Source organism: Ostrinia furnacalis, unplaced genomic scaffold (assembly GCF_004193835.3).
Source record: "Ostrinia furnacalis isolate ACB-3 unplaced genomic scaffold, ASM419383v2 OfSCF3139, whole genome shotgun sequence".
NCBI classification, from domain to species: Eukaryota; Metazoa; Arthropoda; class Insecta; order Lepidoptera; family Crambidae; genus Ostrinia; species Ostrinia furnacalis.
Window position 1 is genome coordinate 403959 of NW_021133378.1, and position 18375 is coordinate 422333.

Below are 18375 nucleotides of genomic sequence, written 5' to 3' on the forward strand. Positions count from 1 at the left end.
TGTTGCTCAGAGAAACTAAGGAGTTTGAAGTCATAGCAGATGGTACTCACCCGATGGTGGTGGAGCGGTACAGGTTGCTCAGTTAAGTGAGGTGTTGCTCAGAGAAACTAAGGAGTTTGAAGTCATAGCAGATGGTACTCACCCGATGGCGGTGGCGCGGTACAGGTTGCTCAGTTAAGTGAGGTGTTGCTCAGAGAAACTAAGGAGTTTGAAGTAATAGCATTTGATACTCACCCGATATCGCCTCCTTCTCGAAGCGGTGAAGCTGTACCGGTTGCTCAGTTAAGTGAAGTGTTGCTCAGAGAAACTAAGCAGCCTGAAGTCATAGCATATGTCACTCACCCGATATCGCCTCCTTCTCGAGGCGGTCGAGCTCGGGCGGCGAGATCTCCCAGTTCATGGTGGAGTTGGGGTTGATGGTGACGACGGCCACGTCGTTGTAGATGTAGTTGGAAAGGAACGTTTGCGCCGTGCGGTCGCGCGCGTACTGGTTGCTCAGTTGAGTGTAGTCTTGCTCAGAGAAACTAAAGAAATTGAGAGATTAAAATTAGTATTACTCGTAGCTAAGTACATGAAACGTAACTATTGGGCAGGTACTGTTAATTGTGAAAATTCTAAAACGTTAAAATAACGGTACCGTTACAGCCAATAAGCTGCTCTCATAGTGACATTGACGTAATGTCAGAATAGAGAGACGCGCGCGGACGACTTCCCGCGCTTTTGTGCAAAGTGATGAATTGTATTTATAACAAGGCAATATAATGTGAAAGTTAAGTATCCAGTGTTTAATTTATGAGAATAGATCTACCGGCCTCTAATAGTACCTACTCTTGGTCTTAGAATGATGTTACATAGTGGCGTAATGAAAATTACATACACGTCAATATTGTGTGATTGGGCGGACATTTGGTAGACAGGCAGGAACGGTCCAATTCGAATCTTCACCGTCACGTCTGTTGGCGGATTTGGTTCCCCGACCTTATGAAAAAAAGAAAAAAGAAAAAATTAAAATCCCACAGACAGAATATAAAAACAAACAAAAACTCCTTTTGCCATGACATAGATTTATGATGCGGCAGCCTAAAGGAGCGAATAGATATCACCAGGCACTTTGTCAATGTTTACTCACAGTGTTTCCAAAGGCAAAAAACACAAGCGGAAACCAGATGATGGCGATCACAAACGCGAGAACGCCTCCACCAAGTAAATACTTCGACACGTTGGACTTCTTCATGCCTCGCGGCTGCGGGAATTCGTCTTCCACGTATCGAGAACACTGGAAAGGGATAATATTTCTAGAATTTAGGACGTGCTGAGCTGATTAGGCTCCGTATAAACTAGGGTTGAATCATGAACCATGACGGTTATTAGTGCTCACGCACGAGTAAGAGCAAAATGACGATTTGTAAGAACTATTTATTAGTCTAAACAAATAAAGAAATTTTGACTTTGACTTACAAGAGCTTTACTAGTGTTGTCAATACATCAAGGACAGAACCATTATGACTAAAATGTAAAGCTCTTCAGTTTGTAATAACACAGTAATAATGTAATAAAACTTCAACCTTTCAAACACAGGAGGAGGAGAATAGGGGTTATTTTTACTGGCATGTTGCATATGAGCTTAGCCAAGAGGTAATGTATTTAAAACTGTTGTGTAATGAATTATAACCGTAATTTCAGACATTAAGGTACAACAGTAGAGCGAGCTATTTCTGGGACGACCTTTAGAAGCGACTAGCCGACTTGTATGTAACAAATAGACAATACTAGCTGACCCGGCGAACTTTGTTCCGCCTTAATGGCAATAAATAAGCAGACTTTTTTTTATTATTTCGAACGGGATAAAAAGTATCCTATGTCCTTCTCCTGGCTCTAAACTACCTCCCTGACAATTTTCAGCTAAATCGGTTCAGCCGTTCTTGAGTTATAAGTGGAGTAACTAACACGACTTTCTTTTATACATATAGATAATTTACCTTAAGTAAAAACACGCTGGCGAAGATGTCTTCCATCTTGAGCCAGTCCATGAGCGTCATGGACGTGTCGGTCCAAATCCAGTCCATCAGCGTGCGCAGCTCGAACAGGAACGGGACCGCCATGAAGCTAAACAAATACAATTAACAAAATGACATCAATATAAATATATTAAATAGCAACAATTTGCACAGAACTGCAATGAGGTAGACCCCTAGAGACGCGCTGTGATAAAATTTTAAACAACAAATGTATGGGCTAATTAGGGTTTTCGCGAATGAAAAATCCGCCAGATGGCAATACGTAGACGCGAGTTCCAAATGCTGCATGATTGGTTATTTTTGACATGACATTGACAGATATGTCAAAATCCACCAATCACGCAGCAGTCAGACCCCACATCCACGTTCCGCCATCTAGCGGATCTTTAATTCGCGAAAACCCTCATTCGCACAGAACTGCAATGAGGTAGAAACCTTGGGTACAACATTACAAATAAAAAATACCTAAGTCAGCCGAGCTAGGATACGCGCCGTGATAAAATCTTATCGATGATTTTAAACGACAATTTAATAATAATAAAAATCAGGCATATACCTTATCTATTCACGCCACAGTGACCAAAAAAGTGCCTAAGCACAGATATTTAAAACAATCATTACTTGAAAACTATCAAAAATAGCGGAACATACATGGGGGTGATTCGGATAGCCATAGTGATGACCTCTAGGCTTCGGCTTGACACTACTTTTTGGGACACCTTGTATATTTTAACCGTTGCCTCTTTGATAAATAGTGTCCTTAATCATCTTGAGGTTTGGCCAAACTCAATTGTTCTTTATACAAATAAAATAAACAACATAACAAATGTATGGGCTTATTGCATAAAATCGATAAAATGGCGCGATTAAAGCATATCGTGGCGCGCATCCTAGGCCTACTAAAAAGTAATTCAAGGGGAAAGGTCAAAATATTAGTTTTTTTTTTCTCATAAACTAAAATGGTTAAACAATTTTAGACTATGATCGGTTATGTTGAATCCACTACACGAATAACTGCTTACCCCCTGAAGAACAGCATGTTGAGGAAGTGGTAGGACTTGCAGAGGAAGTTGCCGATGATGCGGCGCGGATAGCCGCAGCGGATCTGATACGCCGACAGCAGTAAGTAGATGCACTTCACCATGTACCACATCGGCGGTGGCGGTAATGTGTTGAATGTTCTGGGGGATTTATCAAATGTTTCAGAATATCGTGATTGACAGTCCCTAGCATTAGAAGATTGATTATATGATTCAGAATTTGGTATGTTCATTGACAGTCAATATCCATTCAGGACGTCTACTGCTGAACATAGGCCTCCCCCAATGACTTCCACATCGCACGGTTGGTAGCGGCCTGCATCCAGCGCCTTTCTGCTACCTTTATCAGGTCGTCGGTCCACCAATATCCATTATATCCCTACGGTCTAAGAGCCCGTTAACCCCCCAGACATTTGCTATTTTATAAAAGTTAGTAACACAAGTAAGAACGATGGACCGCCATGAAGATTCAGCTTTATTAACGAAGGGCTGGGGTTCACGTGCTGTTGCTCTACCAGTGGTCACTGTCAAGACTACATTTTTTTACAAATCTATAAACAAAGTTGCGGACAACAATAAATGTCTTACAGTGTAATTTCAGATCGATCAGAGATACTTATTCAACTTTATGGTCTATGATATGAAATCTAACACTGTCTTGATTTTGCTATTGGATTGACTGGAGACTAGTAATATGGAAACAGTATTAGAAATGGGCTCTAACCAATTAGTAATAATTGACAAATTAAAATCTCAAATACGATCTACTGAAACAACAGCTTACCTTTCAGTAATAAAAGGCAGCACAAAGAACATCCAAATATGCACGCCAATGATCAGTGCATATTGGAACAGAATCTTGCCGAGCATAAACTTGCGTAGATACAGCGCTCGGTCGATGACGATGAGTCCGAACTGCAGGATCAACATGATCAGGAAAGGTATGGGCACTTTGTTCTCCTCTAAGTACGCTTGCACGCCGCCGTCGCCTTGGTGCGTCTGGAAATAATGATGTGATGATTAGACATGTACATTATTAAACAAAGAATTGTGTATGAAATTATGGTTTAGAGAGCATTAAATAAAGGTTTCCAATAGAACGCCAGGGCTTAGGGCAGGAAGGTTTTTACTAGACAGCTGTCCTGAACAAAGATATTGTTCATTAAAAGAAATAATAACTTAGCTCACAAATTCAGTTAGTTGATTGCGAGCTAGAGGGGCATAAGTAACCGCTAGTATATTGGTTATGGTGTTTTGGTGCTGGTGCCTGATAAAACGTATTAATGTAATAAATAACGTTTGCATTCTGTTTAGGTTATTTTAGGTAACCGGTGCACGTTTACGTTGACACCATTTTTTCGGAACATTTCTCCTACGAGTATGTATGGAAAACCCTTTACTATGAGGTGTATTAGGTTGAAAATAGTCTGTTACTCACCCCAAAGGCAGCGAAGCCGAATATAACGACAAGGAAGTTGAAGAAGTCGCACAAGAACATGTAGGCGTAGACGTCGGCCGTGACGCGCGCGCCGGGCGCCAGCATGCGCCGGAAGAAACGCTGCGTCGGCTGCAGGTAGCGTTTTACGCTGCGAAGAACAAGCGTAAAAGCGTAAGTCATAAAAAAATAGTACTCTTCTATACTTCCTTTTTTCTTTTTCGTACAGTTTGTACATATGGCCAGGCCTGTTCATCTCCGCGAGTTTACATCGAAAACAAAACACGCACGATGGCCCACCTACAGGATACTATTCGACAAGGCCTCACATACGAGCGAACATTGACTCACGCACGCGTATTCTTGTGTATGATGGAAGAAAATAAAGAAAATGGTGTACTAAATACTGTGCAGTATTTAACTGCCTAAATAATAATAAAAACACAGAATGTACTTTTTTAAGTTGCCTCAAGACACTGAGAGGTAAATAAGCAGTTAATATTATTCATGATAAATCATGCTAAATCATGTATGTCCTCCGCCATTTTCCGCAGTTTGGCACCTCACGTCACATCATTTTACCGAAGTCAGCCCTATAGCTTCGGCGCAGTGCCGATCACTGACGTTTGTCAACAAAATGATGCTTGACTCTTGAGACAGGCTAAATTACACCATATTGTTAATGACATTGAGCATACATTTTTTTAAATACCTTCGCGAAGTAAAACTTCTGTACGTAGTACTTATTATTATTCTGTGATATGGCCAGTAAATTATGATATTCAAGTAAATATAATACAATATTCAAATAAGAACTTATTTACTGATAGAAGATCGATCGTTTCTGCCAAATGACGTCCACTGTTGGACAAAGGCTTCCCCCAAGGATTTCATAACGACCTATTCCGCGTTGCCCGCATCCAGGTTCTTCCAGTGATCTTAATCAGATCGTCGGTCCACCGGCTCACACTACGTCTTTCGGCCAGTCATAAGTTATGATATTTAATCAAGCAAAGAAATGATATTGAAGTAAAAAAAAATCAAATAGGGATTTATTGAATGATATGGATATCTCCCACTTTCATTTGAATTTCAGTAAAGATGGGCACTGTAAATAGTTACTTACGACAGCCAGATCACTTGAGGGTAGTGATGATACGTGTCTTCCAGGGTTGTCGTCACGGCTATTATTGGTTCTTGATCGTCGTTTACTCTGCAAAAGTCGCAAATAACTTTTAACCGTATGCACAAAGTACTGTAATTGGTTTGAGGTGAAACATTTAATAATAACTTAATAAGCCTCCTATATTGAACACTACATTTATTATGTCACGTTCGTGCTTATGACTAAAATAATGACAAAAAGCCTTACTTGTAGTGGTCGTCCTCCTGTTTTGAAGGACCTGCCTCGGGATCGTCGTCATCTTGGGACGGCAGTTTGGCCTTCTCTTCGCGAGGCTTGTCCTCCAACGACAAGGGACTGGTAGGGCCGTTGCCGTCGCTATCTCTGTTAAATGAGAGTTGGTTATTGATATTTATACTTTCTTTCGGTGGTTACATACTTTATTTATTACTCTCTATTAATTAAGTTGTACATATTCAGTACAGCTTGAATACAATTTGTTTCAACACAACTCTTTAATCTATTATAAGTCTAACTACCATACTATTATTAATATTATTATTGATCATTTACATAAACTTACACAATATACAAATTAACAATACCTACATAAGTAATAAAGATACACTTTTCATATTTACATTCCTACATAAAATGACTTTTGAATCCTCTCGAATTCAATATCCATTGCGTGATCAAATACATTTATTAATTTCAACAATACACTGTAAAGTTATCTTTCTACATTAGACCTATCTAACTAAATAAGACTAATGATTAAATCACGTCATTCCCAATACCGGTGCGCATTCCTCTCATCGCTTCTCCTTCTATTATTCCGACGCTCGCGAGCGCGCGTTCGCGAGCGAGCGAACACGAGCGGGCGCGAGCGCGTGGCGGGCTGCGTTCGCGTGCGCTGTAACCGCTGCCACACCAGCCGCGCGACCCGCGGATCGGAGCGTCGAGCGCCAAGCTCAAGCATGGCCTCGGTTATCGTCGTCTGCACGTGGTACAGCCGGTCCACCAGCCGGTGACGACTGTCTGAGACGGACGCCCATGTATACAACCGCTGGGGTTAACTTAACCTGCCTTAAATTGCTGCCGAGTGAGTAGTTGACCTCTAAATCCAAAACTCTAACCTATTACCCAATCTGTGGACAGACTCGGTTCGAAAAGATCAGATCTCACTGAAATTGACTTTTTCTTGTAGGTATTAAGGCTTGTAGGCGATAAGCGTCGCGCGATGCGTGTATACATTGTCATTGTTTTCTCGTATCACGTATGTTATTGTATCCTGTTTGATTATAAACTGCAGTTGTATCCATCATAACCCTACCCAACCCATAAAAACACCTATAACCCTATCCTATCTTAAAGAAACACTTACGGTCCGGTCTGGTCGTGCAGCTGGACGTATTTACGGCCGACCTCCGCGGCGCGACCCTCCACCACCATCTGGGTGTCCTCTTGACTGAGAGGATACTCCATGTCTTCGCGCAACTCGATCTCGGGCGTCGATTCCTTCCACAGACCGAGCGATTTCAGCATGAACCTGCGACAGAATAATAGTCTTATTTTTATGGGTATAGGAGCTAATTTTAGGTACTCCACATATTGACTGGGTTGTTAGTGTTTCTGTCATTGCCTATCTATTAACCTTTTCCTAAAGCTTTTAACTGAAAATTGTAAGAAATAAGCGAATCACATGTAAAAGTATAAAGTATACCTATGGAAGAATATGATGAGCAGCAGTAGTAGATCGTACAGCGCGTAGTTGTACTTCCTCTCAATACCGATGATGCGCGGCGCCGTGAACGGCATATTAGCGGGAATAGCTTTCTGATTCCACGGCAGGATCTCAAATTGGAACATGCTCTTGATAAGCACTATCACCTGTAAATAAATTAATGTTTGTTTTTAACAAAGTAGCCTGCCCATTGCCGGTCATGTCGTCTCTGTCGCAAAGAATCACCATTTGATGAGAGCGAGAGCAAAAACGGAAATAGATAGTTAACACTGTGGCCGAGTGTACATTAACGAAAACTTTTTATAATCTTGACTTTACCGTTTGCCTTAGTAGCTTTCGAACTGTCATTTGTTTTTTTTTTATATCTTTATAGCCAATTTGAATAAAGAAAAGTTTCTATGCATGTCTCTTACCTCAGTGTAGGCTATAAGCGTAACCCAAAATGTTTTGGTAGGTCGTGGTATCGTGAGAGTTCCCCATAAGAATACCATTAGCGGCAGGGGGATTGAAAGAATAGTAGCTGATTGTATCTGAAACAAAAGAATGAATACATCAACAAAGCTGTTGAAGCAGCAAAAAACGCCTTAATGCTTTGGTATTACAGTTCATTATCCAATAAAACAGTTATAATTACCTGGTTGATGAACACCATCAAATAGCACACAATGTCCGTGTGTGCTAACACAGCGTACCAAAGCGCGTAGAACAGGTGTACGAATGGCGATTTCTCTTGCTTGAACATAGAATCGTCTTGTTCTTCCAGAATTGACACGTCTTTGCTGCAATTTTATGCTAAATCAGTATATTGTCTTGAAGTAAATGTCACCCATACTTATCATCTCAGAGCTGAATCGCCACTCTATCTTTTATTGCCAGATTCTACTATTTCAGTGTTACCGCATGAAATAATCGACAGAAAAGAGCATTTTTTGTAGAATAAGCTAAGGAGAGGCAATCCATAGTGAGTTGGTAAGAATGAGTTATTTTAAACGTGCGGTTATAAATGAGAAGTAACGTCAACTTATATCTAAAGAAAAGAATAATCAAAATTAAACCTAGAATTGATGAATAACGCAGACTTTTGCGTCGATGGTCTGCATTGATTGAAAGTTAAAAAGTTCTTACAAAGTTTTTTTATAATCAGAAAATCAGGAATATAATACTCATAATATTTACAACACAAATACGATAAAAAGACAAAATAAGAAAATACACAAGATACATCTGTGGGAAGAAGAATGGTGAGAACATCTTTTATCAATATAACATACAAATCAATATAAAGACGACATATAAATACAAAGCGGCGATAACATGCGATAGTAAGAAATTGAATCAAGAAAAGAGAAATTCGACACAGCGTAGCCCATCGCGTACGACGATCATGGTTGGAATGAAACCTGCACTGTCTTATCTCAGAATATAAATAAAATAAATACTTAACTAAGAAGTCTTTCAGATTTACACACAACAAGAATTCATAATAACTTCACTTGATAAAAATTAATGGTATAGCCTGACCAGGAACATAAAAACCCTCGCCATGTTGCGGAAAACTAATGGTACTAATTTCTTTTAATGGCAACAGTAACTGAAAACTTCATTGACATGTCACCATGCATGTCAGTCTATTGTTGTCAAAGTGTAAACAAACTTTATTTTAAATGTGTGCAATTGATTTCGTGAATTAAATTGCTAAAATATTTTTATAGTCGTGAAAAAAAAGTGGTTCACGATGTGTAATGTATTTGTCGAAGAGAAATACTAAGGGTTCGGACAATATTTTCATTGAATAATGTTTCCGACAAAGGTTGTCAAATTGACTGACATGTTTATCGTATAGTACAGTCCACTATGAAAATTAGCTGTAGTCTGTTTCAACTACCTATTTTAAAGTTTTTTGTCACTTTATAAGTTTTGAATTTTATGGAATTGGGAAAGAAGTACCGAGTTTGAAGCGTTCATGAGCAGACATTGCAGTTGAATATTCATGTTCTGAATTTGATTATTGATGAATAATAAAATAAATCCTACTAGCTCGATTGATGGTTTCATTTAATTTATTTAAACCAGGTTATCTTTAATAATATTTTTCGTTAATTTATGAAAATATCAAATTAGCCCGTAATCCTGAATCCTGATACATAAAGTTAGCCTATTAATTTAACACATGTACGACTGTACTCAGTGTTGCACTATCAAATGCAATTGAAGCGCCTCTGTGCCAGGGTTTTTATGTTCCTGGTCAGGCTATAGTTGACTAACTTAGGCCCGGTTTTTTGATTCGTAGTTAAAATAACCAATAGTCAAATTTGACAGATGTCAAATGACAAGTGGTTAAATATCAGAAAAAAATGTTTTTCGAACAATGGTTACCTTGACTTTTAGTACATTTTTTAACTATTAGTTAACATTTTGTTAATATTTAACCATTAGTAACAAAATTTATCAATTTGTTATTTTAACTATGAATCAAAAAACTGGGCCTTAGAAAGTATTATTTTTTGCTATTCTAATCATGCCACATTGCCAAGATTAAATTCATCGATAAAAATAAATGAACTGGGATTAAATACGCAAAACAACCACATAAATTCTCGTAAGGTCAACGTCCAACTGATCATGTTATCATATCATATTAGTCTAAATTTTTAAAGACTCTCTTGAAAAGGCTTTGAGAGACAGTGCAAGTTATACTCCAATCGCTCCACCTCTCAGTCGACTGCAAGCTAAACGCGCTCTCATGTTCAGACGTGTCGTCTTCGTCATCCTGCCGCAGCATTTGCAGCGACGACGGCTCGCTGGGTTCCGCTGGCGAGGGCCTTCGCTGCGGCAAAGGTGACGCGTCCAACCCTCGCTCCATGCTCGGCGCCAGGATTCGAATCTCCGGAACGCTTATATCGCTTAACTTACGGCTGCAAACACCCTTTATACTTATACCGGGACACATACCTGTTTGATTTTTTCCTCTGGGTTTGGAATAGGTACTATAGTTTGATTCTACTGAATTTGATTTATACTACTTTTATGTGCCAAGAATCTAAATGAATGTGTTTTTATTTCAAAATCTACTTTTAAGGCCCTTTTCAAACAGATGTAATGACTTTAATCAAATGTCGTTTCCCGTTTGAGAAGGGCTTTTGATAATATTACAATGATAATGGTCTTTCTTTATTTATTGAACTACTTTTGGTACAATTTGTTAGATGTTATTGGTTATGTTCAACTACATTTTATCTATTAATGTTATTAGTTATTACAACAGTTTGGAATATAATTAATTGTTTAATACAAACCCCATCTCGATAGGCGGCATCAGTAGATTTTTATCATAACATTCCTCGTCATCGCTAGTTCTAGCAGCATGCAAAAACAAGACACTACTCACTAATGTTTATCAAACTAGTCTACAACTAATAATTCCGTTAATACCTACTTTCTATTTAGAACCTTATTGATTCTACATTAGAATACAACATGCACACAAGCATGGCTAGAACTGAAGCTGAATAAAACTTACATTTCTTGCAAACACTATAAAATTCAACACCTATAAAAAGGCTACACGAAGCTAGAAACCGATCAAAAGTCTACTCACCGGTGGACGAGTGTCTCGGGTAAGGGTTCCCAAATCATCTGCGAACCTTCTCTTAATCCAATGCCGAAGCCTTCTTTTTCCTGCATTGAACAATCGTGATTTAATCATTCAATTTCATTGATTCATTATTACATTGTAATGCTATGGGACAATACCAAACTTGTTAACTTAAGGTTGTCATTGAAAGCAATTTCAATTGTACATTTATTCTATAGCAACCCCGCGCACCGGGCAGCCTGGTTGCGGCAGCCAGTCGAACATATTATGTATGGATTGGCCTAAGTTAATACGCTAAAGATGCAGATTAAAGTCAACCAGTTGTTGGTAGCCAGGTAGTTGAAGGCAAGATAGTTCCTCTGTGGTTAAGGATTCTCGCTTCTCGCTCGGAAGAAGCTCGCTTCCAACTTCGGCCTGATCATCAGCTGAAATGCAGGCAGCTTCTCCGTGAAAAAAAAAAAACAATAAAAATAAAGAATAAAACCAAGCAGTTCTCACCTTGAGTATCTTCTTTTCAATAGAGAGCGTTCTGGATACGTATCTATAATCGCGGGAGTACTTCATGACGTGGCGCGTGACGGACACGAGGAAGCTGGATATGAACGCCCACGCGATCTCCAGGAACCGCTTCAGTTTCTCGAACCACGTTTCTTGATCTGTAATTTGATAGAAATAGCTCTAATCAAAACGTCTTGACGATGAATTTACCTACGTAAGCCTACAGTTGAGTTGAGAAATACGATAAATTTTCGTTAACATACAGACTTTTTAAGCCACCATTACAAATTAAGATAGCGCAGATTTTTCTGGAAAATGGATCAGAACTTTATCATAGTACAGTCAGCGTCAAATAGTTCGTGACTTTACAGGGTGTACCTAAGTTGATCATTTATTACCTACATTTTGTATAGATTTTTTTATTACCTATATCAATTTTGGAAGTTCACTCAAGGGCGAGATTATATTCAAGAAAATATTACAACTTGATAAATAACTAATGTTTGCTTACCAGGCAGCGGGGCAATATCGTCCAGCTCAGAGACAGCACCGTCGCGGTCCTTTTCTGACATCGGCAGCTCTGTGCCCACCTGCGTTAGGTCCGCTTGCGAGCGCCTGCGTTGCACCTGGAGTTGCCACGTTTCACATGTTTAATAAGGAGGAAGATTTAAAGAGTGGTTTAGTGTCCATAACGAGAAGCCAAAAATTATAATTATAAATGTATTTTTTACAATTTATTTCAAAAAGCGGTCACGAATGCATCGATATTTATGTTTAAAAATTTGTAGCGACTATGAATTTGTAACCTTACCAATTACAAACAGAAAAACTCAAATCATAATAATACATACATACATAAATCAAAGTATACAAAATATTCAACATCATGTATTTTATTATAATTAGCATATTACCTCTTCTAAAATTCAGTATCATGTCTATTAATAAACATAGATCATTATCATCATACATAGAAATACACTCTATTCTCTATATCTTTTTCCAACCGGTGCTACCCATCAAGATACTCATAATAATACTTATTAAAATAGTGCAAATATAAAATTCCATGTTAAAAACATAAACAACAAATGTGCAAACGAAAACACTATAATATAAAACACCTAAAACATATACGTGCAACCCAAACACCTAAAGCAAATAAAGCTTTTCCACTTTAAAATCAAAACCACGCGCATTTTCATAAGATTTTATTAAAGAAGAATTTGAGAGCATTTCATTTCGTCTACAAATTCTACGCAATGAAAATCTTATGAACAACCAATAAACAAATGTCACGCCAAAGTTCTATGAATTTACTATTCATGATCAGCATTTGAAATAAAAATTGCTCCGTACCTTTTGGTTTACTTCGTTAATGAATTCATTGAATTTTGGCATCGATATTAAGCGTAGCATGCGCTAGAAGAGGTCAGCGATTCTGAAGCTGCTGTGAAGACGTGATGTCCATGGAATGACTGACTTTCTCTAGCGTGTGCAGCCAAGCCTTAGGCAGTAACATAGTAAAAGAGAATAGTAAAACATCTTTTGCAGTGCGCCTCGATTATGCACGTTTAATAGGGCGCAAGAGGACGAAATTACACCTACCACATATTGACATCACCAATCTGCTGACTGGTGGCTGTCACAACGATATTTCGCCTTAGAATATTATTGAGCTATATACAGCTCGGGTAAAAATCCATTCAATTGATTTATCTTTGTAACTAGTGTGTCGTCACTAATCTTCCTATAATCACGTCTTGATTTCCGCCTTACGGTGACGTAAATAATACTGGCTGCAGAGATTTATTTAAAATACTATCATTGCTTCATAAAGCCAGGCTTATTGTCCCAGTTCAAGATTGATTCATATTACAGGAGATACTACTACTGGCTTCAGCGATAATAGTATCTGTTGTTATAACGCTCAAGATGTTTTACTCCCCCTCCACTATGGCGGTTACCTCGTGCGGGTAGGAATGCGGGTAGCTCGCGAGCGAGTGGTGCCGCGGGGAGCGCACGGCCGGCATGGAGGCGCGGCGCAGCGACACCGCGCGGCGCAGGTCCGTCTTGATCACCGTCGACAGCAGCTGCCCCACACCGTACCGTACCATTGTGCGCAATCACACGTCACTGTTTGGCTAATATTACTTTTGCGCGAGAGTAGCTAATTAACTTGAAGAAAACGCGAATTGCCCGCTGATTTGCGGTTCTTTAGCCTCCGGTGTGCTAAGCAAAATCGAAAATGCAATGCGGATGTGTTGAGAGGGGTTCGGTACCATGCCATTCATTTTTGGTACGTCAAGACACCTCAGTTGATGTTGAACTAACGGCTACCGCTTGTCGTTGCCGAAAGCACAGAAAGTAGCTTGGCTTAGAGAATATCTAGCGAGACCCATTATGCTGCCAGCATTTCAATGGTCAATCGTACTATTTCTGATCCCTTAGAAACCAATAAAATAGAGATACTTACGGCACTGATAAAAAGATGACTTTGAGAAAAAACATGACTTCTTTTAGATCATTTTGATTGTTTACCATCCAAACATAGTGCCTGAAGAGGTAAATAAGCAAATAGCCCAACCCATTGAGAAAAAATGAGTAAGTTTTTGAAATCCACTATTCCACACATCCGCATACCTAACTTTACTTTTTTCAAACAGAAACTTAGAACGAGTGACGTGTGATTGGGCAGCACAGTGCAACAGTTATCACAGGACGAAGGGGTTAGTCATCTAAGCTGCATAACAGCACTCCACATGTAAGCTTACTGATACCACTGATACCTAGTATTTAATACCACATTACTCCGGGGGACTGCATGCGGGTATAATCCATCCATATACCTACTTATACTCCACACATGCTTTACAAAACCATTCTACCTCCCAATAAGTCCTCACAGTACACCATTACGCTACAAGAAGTAAAGAGCATGTGCTGAAATTGCCATTTGCTCTACAAGTAAGCTCGGAAGTACAATGTTCATGAAGATTTATGACTTTTTATTCTGATTTATGCATATTGCAAGTGTAATAATAAATTTTTAATGTACTGCAAGTGATGTTGCAAAAGAGCTTACATTTGAATAGCAAAGTAAGGTGGCTGAAAGTATTCAGTAATGTTGTATTCGTAAGAACAAGTTTAATTCTAAAATGTTTATGTATGACAACGTCATCGACAAACTTTAACAAAACATCACATAATCCGATCTAAGATTGGCTAACTAGTTGTTAGTAACAAATAGGTAGCCTGATCAAAAAACATGCATTGCCAGTTAAAAAGTGAAAGTACAATACCTTGCCAAAGCCCATCTCTTTGGGTCCATCCTCATCGGAACTGGAATCTTCATCCTTCAGATGTAGTTCGGTGTCGTCAAACTCATCGAACATGTAGTAGTCTCCGGATCGTACCGCTGTATAAGAAACAATATGTTAGAAGTCTGAACTAATTACTTGACGCAAATAGAAATAAAATTTAGGTTTAAATAGCTTGTTTCGTGAATGCAATTTTGTTAAAACAATTAACGCACAAATACCCTCCAAGTTAGGAGCCAATTATAATTTCTAGTTGCGTCAAAACTTTATTAAAGCTCGAAAACACCCAGATTAATTTACAATTTATAATAAATATTTTTTGTGAAAACCTATTTCCAGCATGCCAAAATTAAAACATTTATTTCACAATTATAGGGCCCGTACACCAATTAAATAAGTATGTAAAAATTAACACACAACTGAACAAAAATTCAATAAGTGTTTATACTTTTGCATGAAGCCGTGAGTGTTTTTTCCCCAAGAATTGCTTTTCGTGAACATCAAATAATAATAAATAATCATAAAATAAACCGTATACGAAAGACAAGTGAATTTGAAAATAAAACAACAACAAAACACGATAACAAGACAAACACACAAGCACAATAGGAAACACGATGCAAGAACATGCAAGCTGCGTGCTAACAGACATAAGCGGGTGCAAAGGCGTATACTGTCTTAGATTTTGTATTTACAATAACACATATTTTTACAGAAGTTTGTACATTTACCGATTTACTACACAAATTAAGACAGTCCTCGCCAGAATGCTGTTACTCGCCTAAATACCATCACCGAAAAGCTGAAGAAAATGTATTGCAATGACAAGGTTACATCGGCGCAAGCGCAGGAATCAACGTTACCCTTCTGATGGCTGGCGGGCTGCTTGTACGGCCTATCGTGCGCTACAAGAAAAATGAAAAACTCAACACCACAATTTCACACACCATTACAGCTTTTAGAGATTTTAGAGCTCAGAACTGTTATACATAGAGTGGAATGGTTAAGTCACAATCCACCCAAACGATGATGGTAGTTATTTTTAAGCTAGTGGAAAGTATGACATCATGTACGTGTATCCAAACTATTGCTAATCTTGCGATTGATTTTCCATACACCCAATCTATTATAGTCTAAAACAGATGTGGGTGTACAAAACGATTATCGAATTCTTCGATCATACATGTAGGCTGAAAAACGGACAGGAAGACAAACACAGATAGTTATGACAGAATATATGAGACGATTGCATTAAACACGTTAGGGAAAGGGACGTAACATGATGGAAACAAACACCGCCATCACCAGCCCGCGTAATAACTGCTCAATACCTTCGTGTCTCTTCGTGTAGATTCGACGCCTATAGGCCGCGCTTCCTATACGAGTAAATAAAATAAAAACATTGAATTAACATTGAACATTGAAATTAATGCTTTACAATTTGTACACGGTGTCACAACACATGTAGTGCGCATAGGTACACTTGAATTGAATCACGAATTTGAATGTGTCTGTATCGTGTGGGCGTCATATAATTTTTAGATTTGCCCATCTCATTTTATAGCAATGGAAAGGGTCAACCGATTAAATAATTTTGTGTATTTTATCTTCGAAGACTGTAATTTATTGTTTTCATGAAAACAAAACGCCCGCCCACACGTCACAGAGCCGCGTGTAACTTGAAGCCAATATAATCCTGTAGTTACATGTATGATGCGAGTTTGGTTCGGCGCGACTCGACTGGGAGATGATCGACGCGCGATGCATGGACGGGCTAGCCAGGGTGTGCCGGCGACGAATCGGTGGCGGAGAAAATACAGGGTAGGATTCTTCAGGGCTCTGGGCTCTTGGGAGGAGTTCGGACTCGGGCGGGGATTCGAAGGAGATTCGGCGTGGTTCCAAATACGCGTCAAGGGAAACGGATGTCATCAATGCGGATGACGGGGAAGGTGGTCCTCCTTGTGAAAGGGGTGGAGGGATCGCTGAAACGGGCTGAGGGTTGACGGGGGGTGGAGTGTGTGCAGGGGAGGGCGGGGCAGAGGGTTCGGAGAGGGGGGTGTGGAACCCTCGGGGGGAGGCAGGGCTGTCGGGGGTGTGGTAGCCGCGAGACGCGTCCGAGTCGCCGCGGACCAGAGGCACCTGTTCCGACTGTTGCGTCTCATCCTCCTCTTCTGGTTTGCGTCAGCAGTAAACACTCACACGTAAATATCGGCTCAAAATTTCGTTATACCAATGGTATTTGAACAAGAACAGAAAGAACTATAATAATTATAAAGTATGGCAACATTTAAAAAATCTAATTCCATGACAATAACTTTAAAACAACATAATAAAATTTATTATAACCTTCACGTAAAATTAATGTTTGACTTCGGACTTCTTTAGTTTTTAACTTGAAATGTGTTTCAGACAGAAGTTCAATATAAAATTTAATATACCTGCATCATGATGATGAGGCTCCTTTGTCATTGCTCCCTGTATCTTCTTCTGGTTGGCCTTTATCCTTTCCATTTTGACTTTGATCTTTTCTAATATTTTTACCTCCTGTTCCTCTTGTATTTGCATTTGTTTTTGTCGTAGCTCCTCTATCAATTCTGCACCCCTATAAGTCAAAATACCGTTTGGTAAATTTTGCGATTTGTCATTTAAAAATGAACCCTTTTACAGTAGGACTGGTAGGTTAATTACCTTGATGCAAGGACAGTAGTTGCTTTACTTTCATCAATAACTCGGTAGAAGTAGTAGCTATGGAATAGCCTCCGCTGCAATATGAGGAAAGCAAAGCAAACTCCGTCCCATGCGAGACCAATATCTTCTTGTGGTACTGAACATGCGGCCTCCTGAAATAGTAAAAAACCCATTTGTTTTACAGAATCAATTAATATAAATTCATTATTTCCCATAAAAATAGTGATAGAAACTTATTATTCTGACAAGCTGAAATAACCCCTACCCAATGTATATCTAGCACTGCTATTCATGTGAACCAGGTAGGCATCTTATGTGTTTAGCCCTTTACCTCTTTTCAGTTTAAATCATACAGTATTTTTGTCGATAATAGGAAAATTAAGGGTAATGAATAACTAGGGGAGTCGGGAGAGACACAGGGAGGTAGTAAAATTAGGGGAGCCACAAATAGTGACTGAGTTGCAGCACTGGTCCATTTATTGCCTCGATGCAGTGTAGTATTAATACGGGGACGTGTAAAAGTGCTTTTTAATAATAAAATAAGTTTTTTATGAGTTATCAAGAAACTGCTTTCACATACGCACCACCGGTTCCGCACATTTTGTCATACATAGGTCATACACATCAGTGACCAAACCGTACCTTGATATACTGCATCCTAAGGAACCTGGCGATGTTTCCTCCAGCGAACTTATCAACGCAGCCGATGCCGAGGAGCTGCACAATCCAGCACGCATGCTCTTGCATCACCGAGCTGAAGATGCAGCCCGGGATCTGAAGTAAGGCCTTCACCACAACCACTGATACGTTGTAGCGGAGGAGCCACGACCACCTGGAAAAGTCGACGGTAATGTGACAGCGCTGGTGACGGCGAAGTAAAATTGTAATAGATGAACAATGGATTTGGTGAA

At 39.3% G+C, this 18375-nt stretch overlaps 1 protein-coding gene across 6 annotated transcripts in view; it reads right to left on the reverse strand.

The window, feature by feature from the left end:
• Nucleotides 1-18375, reverse strand: part of Piezo (piezo type mechanosensitive ion channel component) — a 52634-nt gene that overhangs the window by 12544 nt on the left and 21715 nt on the right. For 3 of the 6 annotated variants that reach the window (XM_028310949.1, XM_028310953.1, XM_028310954.1), the window contains 15 exons: nucleotides 18107-18296; nucleotides 17465-17616; nucleotides 17215-17378; nucleotides 16108-16152; nucleotides 15640-15681; nucleotides 14759-14874; nucleotides 11968-12082; nucleotides 11457-11614; nucleotides 10962-11041; nucleotides 7998-8142; nucleotides 7777-7893; nucleotides 7343-7509; nucleotides 7004-7168; nucleotides 5866-6000; nucleotides 5620-5706 (listed from right to left, as the gene is read on the reverse strand). In XM_028310949.1, coding sequence (XP_028166750.1) covers nucleotides 5620-5706; nucleotides 5866-6000; nucleotides 7004-7168; nucleotides 7343-7509; nucleotides 7777-7893; nucleotides 7998-8142; nucleotides 10962-11041; nucleotides 11457-11614; nucleotides 11968-12082; nucleotides 14759-14874; nucleotides 15640-15681; nucleotides 16108-16152; nucleotides 17215-17378; nucleotides 17465-17616; nucleotides 18107-18296 — 1878 coding nt within the window. Of the gene's footprint in view, nucleotides 1-342; nucleotides 525-877; nucleotides 979-1129; nucleotides 1277-1979; nucleotides 2107-3040; nucleotides 3200-3842; nucleotides 4058-4496; nucleotides 4645-5619; nucleotides 5707-5865; nucleotides 6001-7003; nucleotides 7169-7342; nucleotides 7510-7776; nucleotides 7894-7997; nucleotides 8143-10961; nucleotides 11042-11456; nucleotides 11615-11967; nucleotides 12083-14758; nucleotides 14875-15639; nucleotides 15682-16107; nucleotides 16153-17214; nucleotides 17379-17464; nucleotides 17617-18106; nucleotides 18297-18375 lie in introns of all 6 variants that reach the window. The other 3 variants (XM_028310950.1, XM_028310952.1, XM_028310951.1) reach the window with 3 other exon arrangements.